Source organism: Kogia breviceps, chromosome 17, assembly GCF_026419965.1.
Source record: "Kogia breviceps isolate mKogBre1 chromosome 17, mKogBre1 haplotype 1, whole genome shotgun sequence".
Taxonomy (NCBI): Eukaryota; Metazoa; Chordata; class Mammalia; order Artiodactyla; family Physeteridae; genus Kogia; species Kogia breviceps.
The window spans coordinates 12,132,352-12,149,069 of NC_081326.1; the positions used below are offsets into that span (position 1 = coordinate 12,132,352).

At 39.1% G+C, this 16,718-nt stretch overlaps 1 protein-coding gene across 1 annotated transcript in view; it reads right to left on the reverse strand.

Moving 5' to 3' along the window:
* Window positions 1-16,718, reverse strand: part of CPA6 (carboxypeptidase A6) — a 227,216-nt gene that overhangs the window by 48,772 nt on the left and 161,726 nt on the right. The window contains exons 4-6 of the mRNA XM_059042623.2: window positions 6,444-6,558; window positions 4,289-4,390; window positions 2,100-2,204 (exon numbers count right to left, since the gene is read on the reverse strand). Of these exons, the coding sequence (XP_058898606.1) occupies window positions 2,100-2,204; window positions 4,289-4,390; window positions 6,444-6,558 (322 nt within the window). The remainder of the gene's footprint in view (window positions 1-2,099; window positions 2,205-4,288; window positions 4,391-6,443; window positions 6,559-16,718) is intronic.

Genomic DNA, 16,718 nt, shown 5'->3' on the forward strand with positions numbered 1-16,718 from the left:
AACTACCCTCAACTGATAGCCACCATACATGCCTGTTCCTTTTTCTGTGGTTACACTGTGTCCTCCTCTTCCTTGGAAATTTAGCTTGGGTTCTAGGGCTGCCGTGTATGGCTGTACAGATTGTGCACTGCAAAAGTCCAGGTGGTACCATATCCTTAGGAGATGAAATGCAAGTCATCTCCCAGAAATCTTTCCATATCATAACCACTGGATTCTCACATTCCCATTCATTCACAAATAATTGAAGCACTATTAAGTGCCAAGTGTTGTTCTAGGTACTGGGGATTTGGCAATGAACAAGATAAATAGAGTCTCTGCCTTTGGCATTGGTATAGGAAGAGACAGACAATTACCACATGAACAAATAAAGTAAGTTTAGGTGTTATAAAGAAGTTGCACATGTGGGGGTGAGGTAAAATGTTTGGGAGATACATTCTTATGTTCTACAGTAATACACTGGACCATAGTCTATAAACAATAGATGTTCTGTTCTTAACCATTTTGCCCCTTTTCCTTTTGAAACTCAAGACAGCAGACAATATGTTGTATGTATACAATGGATATTTAATGCAAGGTGGTAGAGTTAACAATTTGTTAGCTTTTGCATTTATCCTACCAGGATGAAATGATATTTTAAGAGAATATGAATTGCTCAATACACTGAGTGGGAATAGTTTGAAAAATTTATTATTACATTATAAAATTAAGAATACCTTTTGGGTTTGGTTGTGGTAGAGAGGCAGAGTTTACAAATTAATACAGTATTGACTTTTTAAAAAATAAATTTAGTTATTTATTTTTGGCTGCATTGGGTCTTTGTTGCTGCACGCTGGCTTTCTCTAGTTGCGGAGAGCGGGGGCTACTCTTCATTGCAGTGCGCAGGCTTCTCATTGCAGTGGCTTCTCTTGTTGTGGAGCATGGGCTCTAGGTGTGTGGACTTCAGTAGTTGTGGCTCGCAGGCTCAGTAGTTGTGGTTCGCAGGCTCTGGAGCACAGGCTCAGTAGCTGTGGTGCATGGGCTTAGTTGCTCCGCGGCATGTGGGATCTTCCCAGACCAGGGCTTGAACCCGTGTCCCCTGCATCGGCAGGTGGACTCTCAACCACTGTGCCACCAGGGAAGCCCCCCAGTATTGACATTTGTGGGGCATATTTTCTAAGACTAGAAGAGCCTTCAAAATCGTAAACCTTACTAGATCGCATAATTTTCCCATAAACCATAGTGAAATATAACTGAAATATTTAAATATCTTTTGTGTCCTTAATGGTTTTCCATAAGTAATTTGTAGGGTTTTTTTTTTCTGGCTAAGACCTTTCCTTCCCTTAGACTTCTTCACTATTATTGCCAGTACTAGTCGTTGGTTTATTTTAGGAGTCTTAAAAAAAATACTAAGAAGTAAAGGTTATAAAAAGCCATAAAAGTCATTGCGTTTTTGACAGCAGAAAAATATCAGAACATGTTAAGCTGTTCACCCATAAGGCTGGCCCACTCTTGGGACAGGAACCCACTCAATACACTAGCCTTGGAGGGCTTATGACTTAAATGAAGCCTTCAGAAAATGAGAAATCACCATGAGTCATCAACCATTAGAGTCACTGAAAAGTACTGCAACAGAGAATGTTAAATGCACAGATGCTAAAGGTCTTTGGTATCTAAATCACAGATCCACAGCAGGAGGGCAAAATGCAGTCACTTGCTCATCTCTTTATTGCTGTAGCATACATGAGATCATTTTGACGGAGAAGACAAGAGAATATCACATGAGAAACTGTTCTGGAACACCATAAATTGGATTTTTAGCCTTTTGCTATATATCAGCTACTATGGTTGGTTCCTAGTTTGTCACGAATTCATCAACGCTCTGAATGTCAGGTTCTTTCTCTTTAATGAGGGTTGGTAATTCCCACCTCCAAGGGCAAAGCTGAAGATAAACTGAGCCAGGGTTTTGAGAGGCCTTCATAAACATAGAAGCAACCCACAAAATCACGGTGTTACTATCATTCCATCAGATATCGCTGGCTTCACATTCCCAGTTTTGTTCCTTGAGCAGAATAAAAACACTGGCTAGTGAGAATGGACACTCTGTAAAGGGTTTAACTTACTTCTTTTACAAACCACTGACAAAAGGCAGGACCAATCCATTCTCTTGCATGAATACCGCAGTCTATCCAGACAGCTCTTTTGTAAGCCCGTGATCTTCTGCCCAGCTGAAAACAAGAGTATTCATAGTAACCAACGTAGGCTTTTATTTTTGGATTTACCGAACAGCATAATTTAATATGGTTTCAGCATAATACTTCACTAGCGTTGGGTTCATTAAGTAACCCATAAAAAAGACAGAGATTTCCCATCGATTTCGGAAGTCCAGGCTTGTTTGTGCAGAAAGAATAAATTTATTGTCTTAATTACGAATCAGAGAAGTAGAAAATACACAAGGCAAAAGCAATTGCTTAAATAGGCTTGCTTCTCCATTTTCATATAATATGTGACTTAAGTAAGAAGCTAATTTTTTCCCTCCCTCTCCCGCATCCTTGCCCTCTTTCTCTCCACTGCCCTCCCCATGCAGGGAATCAGAAGTATTCTGATATCTATTAAATAACTAACTATTAAAGAAATAACTATGCCTTATATGTATGCAGAGAAATTCAAATTTTATTACAGTACAAAATGGAAACACGAAATGATTTGTAGAGTCAAGTGACAGACTTTTCTTTATTATCCTATTATATCAATTTCATTTATAACATGGTTTCTAACCCAGTTATCAGTAGATGGCTTTTGACATTAGAGGGGATCTAGTTTTCATTCATTCATTAATTCACTCAACTAATGCCTCAGCAAATCCTTTTTAATGTCAGACACACACACAGTGCTTGGCCTTGGAGATTCAGAGATGAGAAGACAAGGAGTTTATATGGTAGTAGGGGAGGGCAGACACACGAGCAATTAATCATTATAATGTGAATATATATAAGTTACTTTGGCAACTCAGGGGTGCTATGTGTCATTTCCCTGTGGAGCAAAAGAGGAGCCCTTGAATAGCTGAGCAAGACTTGAAGCTTGCCTCGCAGACAAGTGAAAGAAGGCACCTCAAGCTTGGAAGAGAATCTGAGCACACCATGTTTGAGCAGCTGCTTCTGGGGTATGAGGAAAGAATGGCAGAGGAAGCTGGACACAGAGGCAGAAGACACATGAAATTCCTGGATACCAAGTAACAGAGATAAGGCTTCATCCTGTATTCCATGGGAGGTGTGTGTGTGTGTGTAGATGGACGAGAGGGTAGAGGATGGGGACACACAGGGAAGTTCAGTCCTGAGGCTGCTGTGACTGCAATAGTCCCGGGAGAACAGATCCAGAAACAAGCTAGGGCGATAGCAGTGAGGACAAGAAAAGAGGTTTTGACAAATCCAAAAGTTAGAAGAAAGAACTGTCAGTTCTTCATGTTAGATTTCAAGTAAGTGCTGAGAATAAAGGAGAGGAATTTAGGATGGTTCATGTTTCCTGACCGGAGCACGGCAGTGCCATCCTGAGTCTAAGGTGCTTTGGTGAGTATCGCGATGAGGATGGCAGGGCGGCAATGAGCTATGAATGTCCAGTAAGAACCAGGGAGCAGACTCCACTGAACAGAAAAGTCTGGAATGACTGTTGAAACCATGGGGTGGATGTGCCCATCCAGGCAGGGTGGGGCGAGGGAGAGCACAGCTGAGGAGAGAATCCTGGGGCCACCAGCACGTAAGGAAAGAACAAGGGAGAGGAGCCATTGGAGGAGACCCGAGGGGATGGCCTGAGAGGAGAGGAGAACCAAGAAGGGGTCATCGCAGATGTTTTAGAGGTGTTGTGAGGGCAAAGGCCAGGGAGTCAAGGTCTGAATGGTTGCTGAGGAAGTAGAGACAGTGATGCAGGGAAATCTTTTTAGATCTTTGGCAGAGAAGAGACGGGTCAGTGGCTGAACGAGAACGCAGGCTCAAGGGCTGGGGATGACGTATACCTTCTTACACATTTCTGTCGTTTTGCATTGGTTCATCGTAAGCAGCACCAACTCACAAATAACTCTGAAGGTCATTATTTTTGAAGTGCATAAATACTGTTTTAGAAACAGCATTCTTTGGAATACTCAATGGCAAAAATTAAATATGGCTCAAAAACCCCAGGGAAATTTTTTTTCTTAAATTACCAGAGGAGGTTAAATATGAGACACGATGAAATGCCATTTCATTTCTTTTCCCCAGAAGTCAAAGCTGAAAACGATGAATGTTTAGTAAATATTTAGTTACTAATTTCTTATTTTTACCTTTAAAACAAAAAGAGATCTTCCCTCATATGATTTTCCAATAGAGAACATGTGAATGAGGCCTGAATGAGTTTTATTCAAATGATGCATCCAATTTTGAATCTAAAAGCAAGTAAATAAAAACCACATCAGACTCTCACAATTATGGAGCTTTTCGTAAACAAAAGAGAACAAAAAGACAACAGTGGGTCTAGGAACTCAAAAAAGCATATGTGGAGTATAAGATTGAATGAAAAACCAATTTTGTCGTTTTAATTTTCTTCAGGATACTTAAAATTACATTTTATTTTCTGCTCTTATAAATAGTTGCTTTACGTCTTTATATTGTTCCCCTTTTAAAGCATACTTTCTACTACTATTTGTCATTAACATCTTAATGGCGGAATTTTACAGAAAATTAATCAATGTGTTCTGGGTTCTTTTTGAAAAACCAAAATTTATTTCCATTTTCTCCCAAAATTTAGAGGAAAAGAAAAATCAGCTTCAGGAAAACCATCCCAACTATTTGAAAGTGTTTATTAAAGTCATCTATATTGTAATTTGCCACTGAACAGAAGGTGCTAAGAAAAAGGCATTATCTTTCGCATTTAAGGTGTATTCTATCCAGCCACACATTGGAGGGCATACTCTGAATAATTTCCCGAGTAACAGCAATACATTTGCATTGATCCATTCACACACATTTATCTGTCATCGGGGAAAGTTATATTTGAGATGGATAAAGAAGGAAGGAAGGAAGGAAGTCACAAAAAAGTGTCCCTCTGTTCCATGATGTGAAAGAAAGAGTCTGTTCTTAAAAAAAAACAAAACCGAAGAACAGATTTTCCTTTCTTTCTATCCCTATGTAGTCTAATGAGCAGGGTACACACACACATTTACATATATGTATGTATATGTACATATCTATATTAATATATTTTTAAATTTTGACTTTTTTTCTAGTGCATGTTAATAGCGAGTATGTCAAGTTATCTAAATGTCTAATCTAACTTGACATACCTAATAAGTTATCTAAATCCTTTCCATTGCTGGTAACTTCAAGCTTCTAAAAAGTATGTTAAAAACAGGAAATATGTAGAAATAATTTTGAAAGGAAAGTTGTTATCAAGAGAACCAAAAATTCTCTTAAGAATATAACAGGATCTCATTTGTTCTTTGACTGGCATTCTTGTACTCAGTTCAGGGGAAGAATGAAAAAATGTATGTACTCATTCATTTATTCTGTCAACAGCTATCTATCTGCAAGTCTCTCTTCGCTTGCCACTGCGGATACAGTGGTGAACAAGAAAGCAATGGCTTGTCCCCATGGCCCTTGCAGCTTATTAGGAGAGAAAGGCATTAATCAAATAATCATACAATAACATAATTCACAACTATGATAGGTATCACCTCCAGGTACTATGGGTGCAAGTAATACTCCGGGGGTTGAGAGTAGGGAGTTCTGGCCCCATCTGGGAGAGCAGAAACAGCTCTCTTCTTGCTTAAACTGAGATTTGAAGAATAACTAACTGTTGCCCAGATGTGCAGTAGTGGCGGTGGGGATGGGTCCTTGTATTTCTCAGACACAGTAAATAACAGCAAAGCTAACAGTCCCTGAGGTGCCACAAATTTGCAGAGGGTATGGGGCAAACATCAAAGTTCACTCTACCCCTCTACCAAACCATTGCCCTCAAAGTCTGGCTAGCTCTACCGTCCATGCATTTTTCAATTAGGCTGTTTATAACCGTAATTGCAGTCAGCCCTCCACATCTGGGGATGCAGAATCATTGGATACCAAGGGCTGACTGTACTATGCCATTGTACACAAGGGACTTGAGTATCCATGATTTTGCTATCTGTAAGGGGTCCTGGACCCAATGCCCTTAGGATACCTAGGGGCGACTGTATAGCAGCTTTACTGCACTCTCCATTGAACTTCCCCTGTCCATTGTAGGGGTGGGTTGGATAAAGCAGGTGAAATTAAAATTATTTTGCTGCTACTTATATAGTGTAAAAAGCTTAATGGAAGAGAACTGAGGTGCCTGGGCAATGTAAGAGCTGTACGTATTCTTCATATCGCCTCTGCCTCTGTCCTTATGCTTCTCTCCCAATCCTGAGACTTAAATGATAAAGACGCACTTGTAAAAAAGCAACAAAAGGTCCTTTGATTACATACTTCTTCTAAGGAGTGATAAACTTCATAATTATATCCAGAGACGGATCTTCGACTTCTCTGGGTTGGCAAACTTCTTCCCTTTTCCAGTACTTTCTGAAGATCTTCCATGAGGATCCTGGATTTGAAATGATAGACATGATGAAAATTAAATGGATATAATACAAAAATCAGTCAATATCAAAGAAAATCATGCATCTATGAAAAGGACAGTGAAGGAAAAAAAAAAAGGACAGTGAAGATTGACACTTCTAAAAATACCAAATGTTGGGAAGGTGTTCTTTTTCAGAAAATAAAAACTGTTAAATGAATGATACAATGAATATAAAATAGAAAATTATAGGCAGGTGTTCCCAAGTAATAATGAGCCTGATAATAACTACCATTGACTGAGCAGCTCAAGGACTGAATGATGGCGTGGGAACACATATTTACTGAGCACCTATCAGGTGGCAGGCACTGTGCTGTGTATTTTACATGAGCTTAGTTAATAACCCTATGAGGTTAGACTTTACTGTTATCTCCATTTTGCAAATGGGGAAACTGAGCCTCAAAAGGGCTAAGAACTTGTCAATATCACTCTTCCAGTGAGCCCAGAGCCACAATTGGAACTTGGAATGTGAACCCAAGTTCCAGGCTTTAGACTCAGGTCCGGTGTGACATTATGAAAAATGAAGCACGACACGCTCCTCCACTCCTTTGCCACATCCTCTTGTTCAGCTGCTTCTATCTGTTCCCATGCCTTTTGTCACCGAACTTTTGTCATGTTGTCACCCAGCATACTTGAACCAAGACTCAGAAAAGGGAAAGAAAGAAAGAAACTACAATACTTAAGAGGAAATGGAAGAAATACCTAGAGTTAGAAAAAGCTAATTTCACTGCCTACCAGTATCAATGATGCCAAGAAAAGACAAGCTTAGGTAATCAAAGGGAATGCATTTGGAAATTGAAGGCCGAGGCCAGGGTGAGGGATTCGAGTAACTGAAATGTATGGAACCAGCTGGACTGGTGTTATTATTTTTTTTAAGTTTTGAATTATTTTTTTATACAGCAGGTTCTTATTAGTCATCAGTTTTATACACATCAGTGTATACATGTCAATCCCAATTGCCCAATTCAGCACACACACCACCATCCCCACCCCCCCGGGGTTTTCCCCCCTTGGTGTCCATACGTTTGTTCTCTACATCTGTGTCTCAACTTCTGCCCAGCAAACCGGTTCATCTGTACCATTTTTCTAGGTTCCACATACATGCGTTAATATACGATATTTGTTTTTCTCTTTCTGACTTACTTCACTCAGTATGACAGTCTCTAGATCCATCCATGTCTCAACAAATGACTCAATTTTGTTCCTTTTTATGGCTGAGTAATATTCCATTGTATATATGTACCACAACTTCTTTATTCATTCGTCTGTCAGTGGGCATTTAGGTTGCTTCCATGACCTGGCTATTGTAAATAGTGCTGCAATGAATATTGCGGTGCATGTGTCTTTTTGAATTATGGTTTTCTCAGGGTATATGCCCAGTAGTGGGATTGCTGGGTCATATGGTAATTCTATTTTTAGTTTTTTAAGGAACCTCCATACTGTTCTCCATAGTGGCTGTATCAATTTACATTCCCACCAACAGTGCAAGAGGGTTCCCTTTTCTCCACACCCTCTCCAGCATTTGTTGTTTGTAGATTTTCTGATGATGCCCTTTCTAACTGGTGTGAGGTGATACCTCATTGTAGTTTTGATATGCATTTCTCTAATAATCAGTGATGATGAGCAGCTTTTCATGTGCTTCTTGGCCATCTGTATGTCTTCTTTGGAGAAATGTCTATTTAGTTCTTTTGCCCATTTTTTGATTGGGTTGTTTGTTTCTTTAATATTCAGTTGCATGAGCTGTTTATATATTTGGAGATTAATCCTTTGTCCATTGATTTGTTTGCAAATATTTTCTCCTATTCTGAGGGTTGTCTTTTCGTCTTGCTTATGGTTTCCTTTGCTGTGCAAAAGCTTTGAAGTTTCATTAGGTCCCATTTGTTTATTTTTGTTTTTATTTCCATTACTCTAGGAGGTGGATCAAAAAAGATCTTGTTGTGATTTATGTCAAAGAGTGTTCTTCCTGTTTTCCTCTAAGAGTTTTATAGTGTCTGGTCTTACATTTAGGTCTCAAATCCATTTTGAGTTTATTTTTGTGTATGGTATTAGGGAATGTTCTAATTTTATTCTTTTACATGAGCTGTCTAGTTTTCCCAGCACTACTTATTGAAGAGACTGTCTTTTCTCCATTGTATATCCTTGCCTCCTTTGTCATAGATTAGTTGACCATAGGTGCGTGGGTTTATTTCTGGGCTTTCTATCTTGTTCCGTTGATCTGTTTTTGTGCCAGTACCATATTGTCTTGATTACTCTAGCTTTGTAGTATAGTCTGAAGTCAGGGAGTCTGATTCCTCCAGCTCCGTTTTTTTCCCTCAAGACTGCTTTGGCTATTCGGGGTCTTTTGTGTCTCCATACAGATTTTAAGATTTTTTGTTCTAGTTCCGTAAAAAATGCCATTGGTAACTTGATAGGGAGTGCATTGAATCTGTAGGTTGCTTTGGGTAGTATAGTCATTTTCACAATATTGATTCTTCCACTCCAAGAACATGGTATATCTCTCCATCTGTTGGTATCATCTTTAATTTCTTTCATCAGTGTCTTACAGTTTTCTGCATACAGGTCTTTTGTCTCCCTAGGTAGGTTTATTCTTAGGTATTTTATTCTTTTTGTTGCAGTGGTAAATGGGAGTGTTTCCTTAATTTCTCTTTCAGATTTTTCATCATTAGTGTATAGGAATGCAAGAGATTTCTGTGCATTAATTTTGTATACTGCAACTTTACCAAATTCATTGATTAGCTCTAGTAGTTTTCTGGTGGCATTTTTAGGATTCTCTATGTATAGTATCATGTCATCTGCATACAGTGACAGTTTTACTTCTTCTTTTCCAATTTGTATTCCTTTCATTTATTTTTCTTCTCTGATTGCCGTGGCTAGGACTTCCTAACCTCTGTTGAATATTAGAGGTGAGAGTGGACATCCTTGTCTTGTTCCTGATCTTAGAGGAAATGCTTTCAGTTTTTCACCATTGAGAATGATGTTTGCTGTGGGTTTGTAGTATATAGCCTTTATTATTATGTTGAGGTAGGTTTCCTCTATGCCCACTTTCTGGAGAGTTTTTTATCATAAATGGGTGTTGAATTTTGTCAAAAGCTTTTTCTGCATCTATTGAGATGATCATATGGTTTTTATTCTTCAATTTGTTAATATGGTGTATCACATGATTTGCATATATTGAAGAATCCTTGCATCCCTGGGATAAATCCCACTTGATCATGGTGTATGATCCTTTTAATGTGTTGTTGGATTCTGTTTGGTAGTATTTTGCTGCGGATTTTTGCATCTATATTCATCAGTGATATTGGCCTGTAGTTTTCTTTTTGTGTGACATCTTTGTCCAGTTTTGGTATCAGGGTGATGGTGGCCTCATAGAATGAGTTTGGGAGTGTTCCTTCCTCTGCAATTTTTTGGAAGAGTTTGAGAAGGATGGGTGTTAGCTCTTCTCTAAATGCTTGATAGAATTCACCTGTGAAGTCATCTGGTCCTGGACTTTTGTCTGTTGGAAGATTTTTAATCACAGTTTCAATTTCATTACTTGTGATTGGTCTGTTCATATTTTCTATTTCTTCCTGGTTCAGTCTTGGAAGATTATACCTTTCTAAGAATTTGTGCATTTCTTCCAGGTTGTCCATTTTATTGGCAGAGAGTTGCTTGTAGTAGTCTCTTAGGATGCTCTGTATTTCTGTTGTGTCTGTTGTAACTTCTCCTTTTTCATTTCTAATTTTATTGATTTGAGTCCTCTCCCTCATTTTCTTGATGAGTCTGGCTCATGGTTTATCAATTTTGTTTAGCTTCTCAAAGAACCAGCTTTTAATTTTATTGATCTTTGCTGTTGTTTGTTTCTGTTTCATTTATTTCTGCTCTGATCTTGATGATTTCTTTCCTTCTGCTAACTTTGGGTTTTGTTTGTTCTGCTTTCTCTAGTTCCTTTAGGTGTAAGGTTAGATTGTTTATTTGAGATGTTTCTTGTTTCTTGAGGTAGGCTTGTATAGCTATAAACTTCCCTCTTAGAACTGCTTTTGCTGCATCCCATAGGTTTTGGATTGTCGTGTTTTCATTGTCATTTGTCTCTAGGTATTTTTTGATTTCCTCTTTGATTTCTTCAGTGATCTCTTGGTTATTTAGTATCGTATTGTTTAACTTCCATGTGTTTGTGTTTTTTATGCGTTTTTCCCTGTAATTCATTTCTAATCTCATAGTGTTGTGGTCAGAAAAGATGCTTGATATGATTTCAATTTTCTTAAATTTACTGAGGGTTGATTTGTGACCTGAGATGTGATCTATCCTGGAGAATGTTCCATGTGCACTTGAGAAGAAAGTGTAATCTGCTGTTTTTGGATGGAATGTCCTATAAATATCAATTAAATCTATGTGGTCTATTGTGTCATTTGAAGCTTCTGTTTCCATATTTATTTTCAATTTGGATGATCTGTCCATTGATGTAAGTGAGGTGTTAAAGTCCCCCACTATTATTGTGTTACTGTCGATTTCCTCTTTTATAGCTGTTAGCAGTTGCCTTATGTATTGAGGTGCTCCTATGTTGGGTGCATATATATTTATAATTGTTATATCTTCTTGAATTGATCCCTTGATCATTATGTAGTGTCCTTCCTTGTCTCTTGTAACATTCTTTATTTTAAAGTCTGTTTTGTCTGATATGAGAATTGCTACTCCAGCTTTCTTTTGATTTCCATTTGCATGGAATATCTTTTTCCATCCCCTCACTTTCAGTCTGTATGTGTCCCTAGGTCTGAAGTGGGTCTCTTGTAGATAGCATATATATGGGTCTTGTTTTTGTATCCATTCAGCAAGCCTGTGTCTTTTGGTTGGAGCATTTAATCCATTCACGTTTAAGGTAATTATTGATATGTATGTTCCTTTGACCATTTTCTTAATTGTTTTGGGGTTATTTTTAGGTCCTTTTTTTCTCCTGTGTTTCCCACTTAGAGAAGTTCCTTTAGCATTTGTTGTAGAGCTGGTTTGGTGGTGCTGAATTCTCTTAGCTTTTGCTTGTCTGTAAAGCTTTTGCTTTCTCCCTTGAATCTGAATGAGATCCATGCTGGGTAGAGTAATCTTGGTTGTAGGGTCTTCTCTTTCATCACTTTAAGTATATCATGCCACTGCCTTCTGGCTTGTAGAGTTTCTGCTGAGAAATCAGCTGTTAACCTTATGGGAGTTCCCTTGTATGTTTTTTATTTTTCCCTTGCTGCTTTCAGTAATTTTTCTCTGTCTTTAATTTTTGTCAGTTTGATTACTATGTATCTTGGTGTGTTTCTTCTTGGGTTTATCCTGTATGGGACTTGCTGTGCTTCCTGGACTTGGGTGGCTATTTCCTTTCCCATGTTAGGGAAGTTTGTGTCTATAATCTCTTCAACTGTTTTCTCTGGTCTTTTCTCTCTCTCTTCTCCTTCTGGGACCCCTATAATGAGAATGTTGTTGCATTTAATGTTGTCCCAGAGGTCTCTTAGGCTGTCTTCATTTCTTTTCATTCTTTATTCTGTTCTGCAGCAGTGAATTCCACCATTCTTTCTTCCAGGTCACTTATCCGTTACTCTGCTATTGATTTCTTCTAGTGTAGTTTTCTTTTCAGTTATTGTATTGTTCATCTCTGTTTGTTTGTTCTTTAATTCTTCTAGGTCTTTTTTAAACATCTCTTGCATCTTCTTGATCTTTGCCTCCATTGTTTTTCTGAGGTCCTGGATCATCTTCACTATCATTATTGTGAATTCTTTTTCTGGAAGGTTGCCTTTCTCCACTTCATTTAGTTGTTTTTCTGGGGTTTTATCTTGTTTCTTCATCTGGTACATAGCCCTCTGCCTTGTCATCTTGTCTGTCTTTCTGTGAATGTGGTTTTTGTTCCACAGGCTGCAGGATTGTAGTTCTTCTTGCTTCTGCTGTCTGCCCTCTGGTAGATGAGGCTATCTAAGAGGCTTGTGTAAGTTTCCTGATGGGAAGGACTGATGGACTGGTGTTCTTGATGAGACCCCTGAGCTAGATATAGGCTTGTCACCCCAGTACTCACCAATCTCCTCTAACTAGAGTGCCATGAAGTAACAAGGTGCTCACTCATTTATGTAAAGATATTAAAGAGCCTCTCAGTGATTTTTCCTGGGCCTGGCAGGTAGCTAAAAAACTTTGCTTTCATATTTTATCTTCCCAAAGAACCTGTGGCTTGGTGGTTTCAGTGCCATTAAAAGAACATGTAATGGCATCTTTTTTTTTTTTTTTTTGGTGGTACGCGGGCCTCTCACTGTTGTGGAGCACAGGCTCTGGATGCACAGGCTCAGCAGCCATGGCTCACAGGCCCAGCCACTCTGCGGCATGTGGGATCTTCTCAGACTGGGGCACGAACTCGTGTCCCCTGCATTGGCAGGCGGACTCTCAACCACTGTGCCACCAGGGAAGCCCTGTAATGGCATCTTTAAATGACTTTCAAAGTTGACCTATGTAAGCCACTTAGTAAAAAAATTACCTTGAATTACTTTAATAAATACTTTTTGGTCCTCAAAGGAAGTAAATTTACTTAGGGTCATGCTGGGTATAGGAAATTCCTTTTGATTTACTCATTTGTTATTTACCAAGGACCCATGGTAGACAAAGCACTTAATCTGGAATTCATCATCAGCTTACTGTTCTTTTTGTTTCAATTTTCAACTTTAAAACTAGAAACATATTATAAATCAAGGTAAGGTGTGGTGGCACCATGTTGGTAAATTCCCTTGGTAGCTGCTTGCCATGGCTCAAAATATGAGTGGAGTTTAGATTGTCAGTCTGAACATGATCTGTATTAATTCTTTCTTCCCTCAGAGAAAGGAGTTACAGATGAAAGTAGGTTTGTATGGATTAAAGAACTTTACAATGTTGCCAGTGTGGGTGTAAAGAACCAAATGAACTTCTTCATCAACATCCAATCTTCTTGTGTTGTGAGCGAATCTGGGGTGGTCAAGAAAAATGCGAGTTTGATTACGGCTGAGTTGGTTGGTTATAAACTGTCAACAAATTCCAGTTACAGTAGGCAAGTTCCAGCTGTCTTTCCCTCTCCAGTATCATCTATCCATTTCTCCTGGCTACTTTTCTCTATTTCAGGAAAGTAAGGGGGAAAAAAAATAGATTTGCCCAAGCCAGCAACCTACAGAAGAATCTCCTTCTGAATTTCCAGTTTAAAAAGATACATGAACACATACAAAAGAGTTTTCAAAATTATAAAAACCTTTACAGCATGTTTACAAAATTGAGCTCTAGTGTATTACTTTTGTATTATTTCCAAAATGGACAGACTTTCTAAATACTGGATTGGCCAAAAAGTTCATTCGGGTTTTCCTGCAACATCAGGAAAATGTGAACGAACTTTTTGGCCAACCCAGTATAAACAAGCACAGATAACTTGTTTACCCTCAAGGTAAGAACAGTTCCTCATATTCATCACCATAAAGTTCTGATGCTGCTACATCTGCTTGTTTGGAAGCTCTTGGTAGAACCACCACTGTACCCTTTAGAAAGCTAATATTTTCTCAGGAGTTTCAGTATGAAAAAGTACGCACCTTAATTGATTAGATTCTTAAGTCATTTATCAACTGATAATGATAAACATCTTACTAATCACATAACGAAATGAACTGTCTAAATAATTCTAATGGATAATTGCTCCTACAAAATATTTACCTTAATATTTTCTAGTCAAGATTGCTAGTGTTTTAACCAGAGTAAATGATGAGGTTTTTCAGTTTGAGGTTGTGGAATCACTCTAATTGGGTATTAGTTTCTTTGATGAATCAACTCTTAAGTTTCTCAGTTTTATTTTAAAGTTTCCAAGTGCCCTAAATAGAGCTGGCCTTTGGATCCCCAGTATTTATCCCTTCATTTAGGCCAGTGATTCTCAAGATGGGCTGCTTTAAAATCACTCATGAGCTTTAAAAAATATGCCACACTGAGCCTTACTTAGACAAGAATCTCCTATGCATGGGTATTGGGCTTTTCTAAAAAGCTCACCAGGTGATTTTAATATATTGTCAGGCTCAAATTTAGGCTAACTTCTGGAAACCAGTAATTTAGGCTAATTAATCTGGAAACTGACGGCTCTTAGTCCTCTTAGGTTCTATACTAGATAAAAGTGAAAGAGAGTATTAGAATACAGCTGCTTCCTTGCTTCCTTTCTCCTCTCTTGAGTGTGTCTGCTGGATGTGGTCAGCTGCCTCTCAGCATTTATGCCTATGCCCTCTTTGGACTTTCTGTGCTGAAAGGGCTGGGAAGCTAAAAAGTACTTTTCCTCGACTCTCTTGCACCTGTGGTTCTGCGTACAAATCTGTGGACTCTGACAAGACAGGAAGTTAAGAACGAGGCAGAGGCCATCTGCTGCTGTTGCTGTGGCGTGTCGAGGTCGCAGAGGTGTGACTGTTTAGAGGCAGTCAGGTGGCTGGACTCAGAACTCCAGGGTCTAGTGACCAGCTTCCTGGCATGAGAGGCAATTATGGTAACGACAGTGGTGGCAGCAGTAGCGCAGCAACAGCTTCCTGACTGCTGGGCTGTCACACCAGGTCTGCCTACTCGGTCCTTGTCAAGTGGGCAACTGGAAACCAGCAAGTGGATGAAAAGCCCATGAAATGGAGCCCAAAATGGCTTTTTTAAACTGTTGTAGTTTCTTAGTTCCTTATGGCTGATTATTATTTCTACCCCAATTGTATGCACTCCTAAAATAGCGACTCCTAGATCTGTTAAGAACTTTCCAAGTGATGTCATCACTTAGTACAAAACCACCTCCCCAAAGCTTCCAGGGAGGAGAAGGGGGGAGGTCAAAATTTGACATTTTAAAGGGTATTTAATTTTCAAAATGTTTGACATTTTTCTTTTATGGCAAAAGGAGTCATCTCCTATGTCATACCGTTAAGAGGGCTGGGTCACTTGGGGCCAGACACATGCGGTCACATGAAGATGACTATAACTATACAGTATGTACAGTTGTGCAGAGTAAATGATCATCTTTTGAAAATACTCCTGGCTACAATAATAAAAGTCAATTAAAATGATCTCTACCTACCAGCCCCATGGAACTTAACTGACTGTTCTCTGTTATTATCTTGGGAACAACAAAATGAATAAGTCTAATTGAGTGCTCTCCATGAGGAGACAACTGGTTTAAAACACTCGTTTTTTAGACTCTATTCTCTGTGGAATAAAGGGTGATATTTGATTCTGTATCAGTTCCACATGACCTATATTGAATGGCAGGAAATAGAGACTTGTTAAAATAACTGGTATATTCTTTTCTTCCAAGTAATAATTAATAACTGGTATATTCTTTTCTTCCAAGTAATAATTAATGAAGCATGTGAGTTTTTACTGAGGACCTATAGAAATATAAGCACTTCCCTGAAAGGCATTCAGAGAATCAAAGCATGCCTTCAAAGCTACAGCAATGACTAAAACGTGTTCAATACGAACAAGAGTTTTATGCACAGCTTTGACTTACCCTGTTCTAGAAACACAGATAAAATACCTTTCTGCAAAAAGCCTATAAGTATTTTAACAAGCCTGTAAATATGTCTCTGGCAGGTAGGTATTTGTGTGGACCCGGGAGTGATGTCACAGCCCCTTTGCACACCTTGGCCCAGCCTTCCACTGAGACTAGGGTTCACACCATTGACTCAGAGCCACAAACCCTTCCCAGGCCTCGCCAGACATCATCAGGAATCTTTCTGCCAGTTTTGGCCGTAAAACCACTTGCTGAAAAGTTGGAGTAGCTGAGGTTAGTCATTTACAATCATGCCTCTCAGGCCTGAAATCCTAGGGTTCCAAACAAAAGGTGGCTCACTCCTTCCCTTCTCACTAATTCACTAGCCTGTGTTTCTCCCCACCCCAGACTCTACACTGACTCTCGATCTCTTCACCACATCCTTTCGCCTTGTGCCTGTTGGAATCCCTCTTTGATCGTAAATAAAATTCCTACATCCTCCAGTCTCTTCAGAGAACTCTCTCTTCTCATATTCTCACCCCAATAGAAACCAGACTCTCTCAAGGACACAGATTCTTCTGTGGCTGTCTCTTCTCCCACTTCTCCGACACGGGGCCAGAAGGGAGGGAGGTCAGCATCCTCCTGGGCTCTCCTTGGTGCTGCCCCATTAATCTTCTAACTT